The sequence below is a fragment of the Temnothorax curvispinosus genome, unplaced genomic scaffold (genome assembly GCF_003070985.1).
Source record: "Temnothorax curvispinosus isolate PA1 unplaced genomic scaffold, ASM307098v1 QBEX01004771.1, whole genome shotgun sequence".
Taxonomy (NCBI): Eukaryota; Metazoa; Arthropoda; class Insecta; order Hymenoptera; family Formicidae; genus Temnothorax; species Temnothorax curvispinosus.
The window spans coordinates 426,203-437,373 of NW_020214551.1; the positions used below are offsets into that span (position 1 = coordinate 426,203).

General features: G+C 48.7%; 1 protein-coding gene across 1 annotated transcript in view; it reads left to right on the forward strand.

Moving 5' to 3' along the window:
* Positions 1–8,875, forward strand: part of LOC112454004 (uncharacterized protein DKFZp434B061) — a 30,964-nt gene extending 22,089 nt beyond the window's left edge. The window contains exon 3 of the mRNA XM_025015133.1: positions 6,416–8,875. Coding sequence (XP_024870901.1) covers positions 6,416–8,289 — 1,874 coding nt within the window. The 3' untranslated portion in view covers positions 8,290–8,875. The remainder of the gene's footprint in view (positions 1–6,415) is intronic.
* The last annotated feature ends 2,296 nt before the right edge of the window (positions 8,876–11,171 follow it).

An 11,171-nucleotide genomic window follows, 5' to 3' on the forward strand; every position in this document is an offset into this window, starting at 1 on the left:
CTCTCTCTCTCTCTCTCTCTCTCTCTCTCTCTCTCTCTCTCTCTCTCCCCCCCTCTCTCTCCCTCCCCCTTCCCTTCCCACCTCTCTGACGTGCCCCCCTTCACCGCGTCGGCCGCCGCCTTTCCAGCTCGATTCGCTCGCGGCGTACCCATTGTCAGTCGTTTGTCGGCGGTCGTTGGGTGTGTTTCGTGATTCGTATCTCTATCTCGCTCCCTGCTCGCTGACTCGTTTCTACTCCAATATCCAGCTGTTGCCACGAGTTTCTTTGGACGAGAAAGAGTCCTCGTTCGTGGTCCGGTCGAAAGAGAGAGAGAGAGAGAGAGAAGGGGAGGGAGAGAAAGAGATTTCCGGAGGATAGGAAATCCAAAGTGAGCGAGATCGTTACCGTGATGTAATCCCGTCCCGACGACTTGGACGAAAAGAATCATATCGAAAATACATCGATGTACATGATTCGTCCGAATTGAAGAATCGTCTGTCCGAAGGTAGAAGAGTACGTAGCGCGCGCGAGATTCTCGAGCCGCGTCGCGTGCAAGAACGTGCAGAAAGACGAGGAGGGAAGTGCGGCAAGTGTGGAATGAACGGAGGACGAAAGTGCGAGTAGCGGATCTCTCGCGCTCCCGTCGCGTCGCGTCGCGTCGCGTCGGGGAGTGCTCGCGGCTGCCATTCGGATCTCCCTCTCTATCCATTTCTCTCTTTCTCTCGCGGACGACGGCTCGTCTTCGATGCCGATGCCGATGCCGATGTCGATGCCGTTGCCGTCGCCGTGCCAGGTCGAGAGAGAATGCGGATTCGACCGTCGCTACGAAGCGTCAGCCCGAATCTACGGTGACGACGGCGACTCGAGGAGCTCCGCGTTCTCGGGAACGCTTAATCCGCTGTATGTGGATCGTTTTCGCCGTCTTCTCCCTCTCGCCGCCAACTGCCTCAACTGTCGTCGCGATCGCGCGTGAGAGTGCTCAGTTCCGCTGATCCCGGATTCCCGGCGACTCCACGTCGGCCACGACGGAACCCACGCCTCTTCTTTTCTGGCCACCCGCTAGTCCTATGAATTTTCAGTAAGTCCTTCGTTTCCCTTCTCTTTTATTGAACGATTTAACATTTATTACCTATGTCAGCTCGCTGTCGGCTCGATGTATGTCAGGTTACACACTTACAATTAGAGATGGGAAAAACTGTCTTCCTCAAAAACAAAAACAAAAAAATACTTTGCAACTGTAAAATAATTTTTTTAATTTAAATTTTTAAGTACCGTAAGAGACAATGGTGGCGCAAGTCGCGTTTTCAATTTTCCTTCGATCGTTTTCGTAATTTTCAAGCGGTTTCTTTCTCTGCGCTTTGCGCTGACGCAGAAATAGTAATTTTGGCAAGCCATTTCTTAGCAATTTATGACTTTTTTTTCGTCGCTGCATAAGCCCGAGAGATGTTAATTAGAATTTGTCTAATCTGCTTCTCAACTATGTCTGATAAACAATTATCGTTGTACAACTATGTTGGTTTTATTTAGCATCTTTTCTTTTCAAGATTTCTGAGCAAGAATACAACCTTCCTTTTTTTTCTCACAATCAATTCGTTATCTTGCGGACCGGATGTACATCCGCTAATATCGAAGTTGCGACCGTAAAGTTCCACGCGGCGGTTAACTGATTGTGAACTGTGAAGCCAGCTAAACGTCAGTTAGTTAATTAGTTAGTTGGGCAGTTTATTTTTCCAAAAGTTTTGCATTAATAGCGACATTAATCTCGAATTAATCTGCATCTGAATTATAAATTTAATTAGTTCACCGCGCGGGACTCTCTCTCTCTCTCTCTCTCTGTCTCTCTCTCTCTCTCTCTCTCTCTCTCTCTCTCTTTTCAAATAGTAGTCTTACATCACGAGGCAGAGATGTGACGAGGGGGGGATTTGAGACTAAAAATTGTCAATTTAACTACGAGGCAACGTTGCAGTGTTTTAATTGACGTCGACGGTTGTTAGAACTTGTAGAAATCCTCGTTACCCGCGCTTCTCTCATGTCTTTTGTATATAGACGCGCGAGACGGGATGGAAGACTCAACGCCGTAATCGTAATCACGCGCGCGCGTGCGGGTGACTCTGATTATAACATTTATAACACACCGCTCCGCGTTACCGCGTATCTGGGCAACGAGAGCGTGTCGACCGTAATCGACCGTGGTCCAACGAATTTCACGAGATTCCAGCAATCGTACGGATTTCTACGTGCAATTACGCGCCGCGATACTATATGCGCGCGCGCCGCGCAGAGAGAAGGAAAGACGTGCGTTATCATCGTCCCGTGTAATTGAAACTCGTTAGCGGATCGCGCTACGCACGAATCTGAAACAGCCGGGGAAACAGATAACGGGAAGAAGAACCGTATCCGGCCTTATCGCGCTCGTTTCCGAACGGAATTAAAGGCCGCTATATTAAAACGTCGGGATTCATGAGTTGGCATCAAAGGAGCTTTATGCGCGACGTTCTAGCGCTGGCTAGTCTCGATGCGACAGATAACGGGTTTGGTGGGCGGGGGAAAGGGGCAAAAAGGCACAGTGAACGAGTCTCCGCGTATTCATAAGGCTCACATTTTAAATACACAGTCCCCTACTCAAATCTGTCTTGTAGATATATATCTTAATGTATAATCGTATCTCGTTGCGATTTATAAAATGACTTGATAGACGTTCCTCTGTTCTCCGCACTTGAAAACAGTTTTGGATACGCTAACCTCTCGTTGGACATCCCCCCCCCTCTCTCTCTCTCTCTCTCTCTCTCTCTTTCTCTGCCTATCTTTCCCTTCCCCTTTCTAAAATCCACAGAAAGTGCGAAATTTTCTACGAGTTTACAACATTGCTGTATGAATTGAATACATCACGACATCATTTCTTTTTCAAGGCTTCATAGTCTTTATTGATCGCGCTCTTGAGACAAGTTTTCCAATTTAACAAAATCTCTGAATGATATTGCTTCTTGCCAATTACGACAATTGCTAGGACCTATTTTGCTCAAAGCCGGATAGTTTATCACCCCAAGTTTCCACGGATTTACAAAATTTTGCGATAATATAATATTGCTACACGCGAATTATTATGGTTTACGGTCGAAGACGTTTCGTAAATATTCCGAAATTCTTTCGATTTATCGGTGTATTTAATCAAAACTTGCTAGCGCGACGATTCGTTGGTTGTACATATATATCTAGACCGCAGAGGAAACCGATATCGGAGGAAGAACTTATCCGTTCTTATCGTGGACGTTTCCGACTAGCGTTAAAAACTGTTTATGCCGCGCGCGCGACGACGGTGCTAACTGCGCATGGTGCGTGTGCATTCACGTAACATCGTGCTTTTTGCTTCGTTTGCTCGATTTAAAATCAGAAAAAGCTTGTCTCGTAAATCAATGAATATATCATCGATTTACGAATAATATTCGAGCATCACCGCGTGCTTGCCAAATTATTTTTACGTCTAACTTTCACGTCGATGCGATTTGCCGATTGTCAATTATAACTTCTTTTTTCAGAATTATACACGATATAATAAAAACATAAAAAACGATGATTATATTCAAAGATTATTCGAACTTGGCGCGACGATGATATTCTTTGTTTTTTTTTGCGCGACGTAATATAATGTTCATTAGGAACTCGACAAACATGCAATGTGGCACGCGGATGTTGTCGCGCATAATCATCGCGCTCTCATCATTTGATTTATCGGAAATTTTCTACAAACTTGTTTCGTTTCATGTTTCATGTTTCATGTACGCGCGACGCGAATCATCGATTCATGATCGATTCGGCATTCGTCTAATCGTCACCAGGAAAATCCGCCAAGATGATATATCTGCGATGAAAAAATAATTCAAATATCTCCGCGAATCAGGAAAGAGTTAACGATCGGATCGATAAATAGCCGTGGTGTAAAACCACATGGGAATAAATTGATGTTAGACCGTATTCCTCTATAAGAAGAAAGGGTCGGACAATTTATCAAGTTACGCGCTAGTGAATCGCGTGTTACTTAGGATTATGATTTCTCCTACACTTGACAGCGAGTCTCTCTCTCTCTCTCTCTCTCTCTCTCTCTCTCTCTCTCTCTCTCTCTCTCTTTCTCTTTCTCTCACAATCGATTATGTTGTTCTCTAATTCGTGTCCCCTTTCACCGTTTAATTCCTTTCGTATTCAATCTTTTCGTATTCTTCAGTCGCCAATTCTATTCGCACATTCGGCCGACTATTCGGCGGATTCCGGTCGAAAGGCATTTTCGCGTCATTTCACGCGTGGGACGCTAGATTCAGCGAAATCGTAACGGCCAGCGAAATTATAATCGAACCGGGAGGAGAACGTGTGGAAGCGCCCCAGCCGCTCTCTCGCCGAGCGTTCGCTCGCGAAACGCTCGTCTTATCTGTGCGGCGCGGACGGCTGGCGCGGAGTGGTTAAAAGCTTTGACCTATGGCAGTCGGTCGACGATAGCCGGCCCGTGCATTCCACTCCGAGCGCACCCTTTCTGAATGGCCCGCCTGTTTCTCGCCATGATCGCTCGACGCTCGGCGCTGCTCCGCTCCGCCGCGCCGCACCGCGCCGCGACGACGACGACGAGCGAGAACCGCCGCCCGCCGCCCGCCACCCGCCGCTGGCATCGTCTAGCGCTCGCGAGTGGCGCAAGTCGAATTTTCACATCGAATGCATTAATAAAGCATCTATGGTGATTTTGAAATGATTGTAAGCGAAGAAAGTTCGCGGTGTAAACAAGGTATTCGTTGGGCAACATCCGAGGATTTTATCCACGATTCAGTATATCAAGCTTGCAAGGAATATAGATCCTTGAGAAGAGAATCATGGATGGATGTTTTCGGGGTATTTGATTCGAGATTCACGCGCCTCGTGGTCGCGGCTCGAAAACGCGTCGCACGGTAATGCGTAAGTGGAACGTTAACTCCGATTCGAGCGAAAACGGAACAGACGTCCCAAGATTTTCGAGCAGGATCGATATAATCGCGTCGGGTCGCCGCGAATCGAAGCGCACTGTATACCAGAGGAAACGACAAAGTAGAGCGACTGATAAAACGAAGCGCCGCGGAGGAAACTCGCAGAGAGCGTCCACGATTAATGATCTCGATATACGCACGATTCTCGGAACGTGGGTAATAATCGGACGCGCCTCGAAAGCTGAACGCGCTGGGAACTCGTTCGTGTGTTACGAGTTGGTCGCAGAATCTAATTCTACGCCATTCCTCGACTATGCCGTCAATCGCCGTGGCTCACAGGTGAATGAGCGAACGACGTGTACACTCGCGTGTGTGTGTGTGTGTGCGCGTGCGCGCGCGCGGGTAATCGATGTAACAACACATACAGGTTCGCGCGTAACTCGGGAGTGGCACTCGTAGAGGAGTATACGTTCGAGGAGAACGTTTAAGAGTTTGTTCTCGGAAAGTAACGCCCGGCTCTTTCAGTCTCTATCACTCTTGGCCCTCAATTTCCTCATCTCTCAGCTCTCAATTCCGATCCTCGCTTTCTTCTTTTTTCTTTTTCTGATTCTGAACTCTTCATTCTCACCTCGTACAGTAAATGTCGCACATATTTAATGGTCAGATACCGTAGAGCAAATCCTTTTTCATGTTACAGACGCAATCCCAACGCCGAAATGCGATAGGCATAACGCATAACGCCATTGGGACGTTTCGCTTTCCGCTTTCCATTTGCCGAAAGTATAAAAATGATAAGTTCCACGCTTTAGTCGAGGTAAAAGCGCGCTGTCGAGGTCGCGATCGGTCGCGCTCGAACGAGACTCTCCCGGTTCTTCCACATTGTGGGCGCCGCGAGTGGGTTGACGACCACCGAATCGAGAACTCTGCCGCGCGCGGCCCACTCGTACCGCGCTCTCGCCCACGTAGAAACGGAACCTCTTTTCGTGACCGCGTAGGTGCTGAGATCTGACACCTCGCTATACCCCGTCGTCATTGTCGTCATCGTCGCTCGGCCATTCCAATTTTTTCCATTTTCGAAAACTCAAATCAAGCCCCAGAACTCTCTCATTAGAATTCTCTCTGCACTTGGCAACTTCTCTCACCTGTGAATCTTGGCTTTCAATTCCAACATTGTTTCTCGTTGAAATATCTTGGAAAGATCCTCGACTATAAGATTATACCGCTTTTTTTTTAATTTTTTTAGAAAGAATATTCGCTATTGGAAAGAACTTGGAAACTTATTTAAAACTTATTTAAAAAAGACATTTAATGTAAATTATATAAATAAACATTTAATAAAATAACTGCTTAGAAGAACTTTAGCATTTTAAGGATATCTATCGAAATGCGGTGCTAAGATAGGTAGATAGCTAAAATAGTTGGTAGATAGCTCATGTTCCGCACCTAATCTAATCGAGTATATAACACGACTTGTTGGTTGTGATGTTTTCAGGTGGGGATGAAGCGCGTGTCGCGAGGGCGAGAGGAAGCGGACGCGGAGCATTACCGAGCCCCATCCTCGCTAATGGAACGCCCTCGTCGAGAGTGTCACCACCTCGCGCGGGCTGGGCAGTGCGGATTACCGAGGCGACACTTACCCCAACGTCAAATCAGCGTCCATCGGTTCCAGACACACCGACGACGTCCGTCGAACGATGGGCTAGCGAGCGGACGGCACCAGTTTGGACAGGTCGTGCCGCAGCATCGTTGTCAGCAGCAGCAGCAGCAACGACAACAAACACACGAGGAGGATCATTCTCCGCAGCAGATCGAGGACCAGCTAGCACGGCTGGTATCCGCCTCGAGCATCGTCGAGTCGAGGAGAGGGAGGAGTTGGAGGCGACGAAGAAGGTGGAGCATTGGCAACGGCAATATTGTCAGGATCAACAGCAGCGGCGTCATCTCGAGACGCCAACGTCACAAAGTCCAGGAGCAGCAGGACGTTTAAAACTGAGCGATCGGCCGATGTCGCGTAACGATGCGATATCGCCGCTCACGCGGTCTCCCTCCTCGCGGGCAAACATTGCCGCAGGCGACGACTGCGCCAACGGCGCCAGCGAGGACGCGGACTCGCGTCTCGTCTCCACCGAGACGCGCGTGCACGATCACAGCCGGCCGTTCCCGCCGCCGCGGTTGCCGCTCGTGCACGTGACGTCGACGTCGATGCCGTCCGTGCCGCCGCCGCCACCACCACCGCCACCTTCGGCGTCGCAATCGGTACCGGGGTCTCCGACGCCCCGCGTGGCACCGCTCACCATGCCTCTCACGCCGTTGTCGAGTTCCTTTCGGAGCAGGCCGTCCCTGCGTCGCCCGCAGAACGCAGAGATGTCACCGAGCGACGCCAATTCCAGAGGTCTGCTCTCGCTATCGTCCACAGACACGACGATAACGACGATCGCGACGTCGCCTAGGAGCCCGATCGGCGAGGTGAGCCTTGCCACGCCACGGCCGGACGGCGAGAGGACCATCAACGAGTACGTCGAGGCACCGTTCAATAACTCGCGCTGCAATCAGGAACGACGTCTCGATGTCGACAGCAAGACGGCCGCCGACTGTCCTAAAACCGAGAGGAGGCATCATCACCATCACCACCATTCTCATCGTAGAAGTCACGAAGATGCCACGATGGTGCCGACGCATCGAGCGCGCGGCCGCGCTAAGAATCAGAGTATACGCGGTTTCAGCGGCACGGCGACCGGCGCTTCTCCTGTCGCCACGTCGACGAACGTGGCAGCAACGAACGTTGTCACGAAGCAACCGGTCTCCTTCACCAAGGAGCCGGCCAACACGCTTGGCACGAGGACCTACGATCCGGCTGGTCTGTCGATCATATGTGACTTTTGCGGTAGATGCCGATGCGAGTCGTGCCGGGAGCCGCCTCCGCTGCCCAGCAAGTGGCTCTGCGACAACACGTGCCTCTGTTCGGCAGAGACCGTTCTAGACTACGCGTCGTGCCTATGTTGCGTCAAGGGCCTCTTCTACCACTGCGTGGACGGCGGCAATGGCGGTAGCGTCGCCAGCACCATAGACGGTCAAGTTGCCGCGACGAGCTGCGCGGATGAACCGTGTTCCTGCACCGGTAACCGCACGGCGTCCAGGTGGGCCTGCCTAGGCGCCTTAGCGCTGGTGATGCCCTGCCTGTTGTGCTACTGGCCCCTCCGAGGTTGCGTAACCCTCTGCGAGGCGTGCTACGCGCGTCACGCTGCACAGGGCTGCCGTTGCAATACAAACGCGATCGGTAGCAGGCATCATCCCATCACCAGCGACATCGGAGACTCGAGGGACCCGGAGAAGAGGCTGTTGGACCCAGTCACGCCGGAGCCTTGAGCGGAAAGGCCTATCTGTGTGAAAATGCCGCGTGTTTTCCACGTCTCAGTGACCGGAACAAGATGGAGAAATCCAGGAATATATAGGATCCCGCCCTGATGGACATATCGGACGTGTGTGAGGGAGGGGTCAGAGGGAGCAAAAGCGAATTGCATCAAGTACAAGAACTGCATTTAAGTCGAGAAGAACAATATCGGATTTTGACGAACCTGTACGTTTGTCGCTGCGAATGTCTATTTATTATTCTCCATGAAAAGTGCGTGCGTATGTGTGGTGCGAATGCTTGTGTGTTCACGCTTGGTACGTTTCTGCATGCATGCGCGGGCGCGCGCGCGCGAGAGAGAGAGAGAGAAAGAGAGAGAATGAGTGAAAGAAAGAAAGTAATGTACGAAAGGAGTCTGTGCCCGTACGTGTGTTTGTGCGTGTTTTTGCGTGCGCGAACGGTAGAGAGGAATAAAGTACGCGAGTAGAGCGTATCGTCCAGACATACCACTTACACATAGATAATTCTATACATAAATGAATTATACGCATTGTACTACGCGCCGAGTGAAATCGAACGAACGGTAATATATCGGGGTCTGGGGCAGGGGGGAGGGGGGAGGGATTTAATAAAACCACAGAAGAAAGAAAAAAAGATAAAGAATATTATATATATATATATATATATATATATATATATGTATATATATAGACAGATAGATAGATAGAAATGTATATTGTATATTATGTTTGTATAAAGAACAAACTTTTCTACGGTTAATTTATTTGCGGCTGTAACGCTAAGCGTATGGTTTATGATAGAGCGAGAGACGATTGATAGAATGAAGGGAGCAGAGGGGACAGAGAAACGTAAGCAAATTGTACCAATACGTATACGCATAGACCAATGTGGCCGCTGAGTCAAACTCTGCTAGCATGGCGAAAGTTTTCTGACGGTAAAAGAGATGGGAAAAGAGAGAAAAGAGAGCAAGAGATAGAAACAGAGTTTTAAATTTTGATTTTTGTGTTACGACATGATTTATAAGTAATGGCGCTAAAAATCAATGGTTGCATGAGCAGGAAAGACTGGAGGGAGATATGCGAGGCGAAAAATACCGGAGGCCCGCGCAGATCGTCGTGTTTTCCCATTTTGTTAATGTTTTCTCCAGTATTATCTAGTCTTATGCGAGTATCCTTTTTATCAGTTAGCGTTTGTCATTTAAAAACGGGCTATACAGCCATACGTATACGCGCGAAAATGGAGTCGCAAGAAAGAGGAAACCGCCCGCTATTCCCCCCCCCCCCCCAGCTCTCAACTCCCATCCCAGTGATTTCGTTAGCTATAAATAGAAACTTGTGTTAAGATCGGTAACATCGCAGACAAACTCGCACTCGCTTTTCTCGCCGATCACGGAAAATAGTAAATCCATTTTTTCTCTTTATCTCTCTCTCCCCCCTCCCTCTCCCTCTCTCCCCCCTCTCTCGGGACATTGGGTGCAACTGGTGCATGATTTTAACATTAAAACCATTTTATTAAGTTGTACGAGTTATATGTTATTCATGTGCATATACGTGCATGTGTAGGAGTATGAAAAGTTTAACGAAAATTTTGTACTTCTACACGTATATCGGATCACTTGAATATAATAGAGTTTTATGTTCTCGGCGGTTCTAAGTAATCAATCGCGTAATCAAAAGATAAAGAATTGACCTCGCAGGGACATGGCAATATGGTTATAATGTTAAACGCTGATATGCACCAGGGCAATTATTCTTTATTAAAAATCACCCGCATCAATTTGTCGGAAGAAAATCGCATACGGCGAGTGGTTTTCCCCTTGAGCGATATTCCTCGACGCGAATATCTTGGCGCGGATTGGAAGTCGATCGATCGGAGTGGGGTCGTACGACTCGGTTTTAGCATTTCAACGCAAGGCGTGGGCAAATGATTGTGTGTGAGCGAATGCTCGGATATAACTGGGTCGATTGCATGGGCAAAATAATCGCGTAAGAATGAAAACGAGCCGAGGAGCGATATCACTGCGGACAGGTATGCGGGAAGAGATGTCACGATAATTCGAGCAATCTGTTGTTGAACGCGCTCGAGGAAAACGTGCTCGAATTGGAGTAAATTGAGCATTTTCTCTCTCTCTCTCTCTCTCTTTCTCTCTCGATGGCTCGCTCACCCTTCTTTCGCGAAGGGCGGGCATTGAGACCACGAGGATAAGAAAAGCATGATGGGACAGCACGAAAAGAGCGTTATGGCCTCAGCGCGAGAACGTCTAGACGGTGCGAAAAGGCGTAACGAGGTTTCTAATGAAAGATGAATGCGATATGACGGAAGAAAACACCGAACTGAGTAAATGTGAAGCGATGCGAGCCGAGTTAGCCTTGGTCTTTTCGCGATTCGCGAGTCTTGACGATCACGGTCCTCCCAACCGTTCTAAAAAGCATTTCTTCGTTTCAAGTGAGGAAACGAACAAATGGTTTTCCAGTCAAGCCACCGAACGACATCTGGTTTTCGAACGGATTTTTAGAATTTTTTAAATCACACACATTGGTCTTATCTGGTAGTTTAATTGGTGCCTCGTCTCTTCGATTTTTAATTCGATTTACTTCCGGATAGAATCAGAACCGAGATTCACGCATGCATCACAACGTACTCTATGGCAATGTGTTCTACTTTATTTTGCATGCTTTTTCTTTTAACGTCGATCACGTGGTCGGCGAGATTTTATCTCGCTTGACTCGACTCGAATTGAAACCGCGAAACTGGACGTGGACGTTCGCCGAGGACAATGCGATTGCACACCGATCGACTAGCGAAGGCGCGAAAGGACACGAAGGCGTGAATGGAACGCGAGTGCGGGTGTTTATGTACGTGTGCATGTATGAGTATG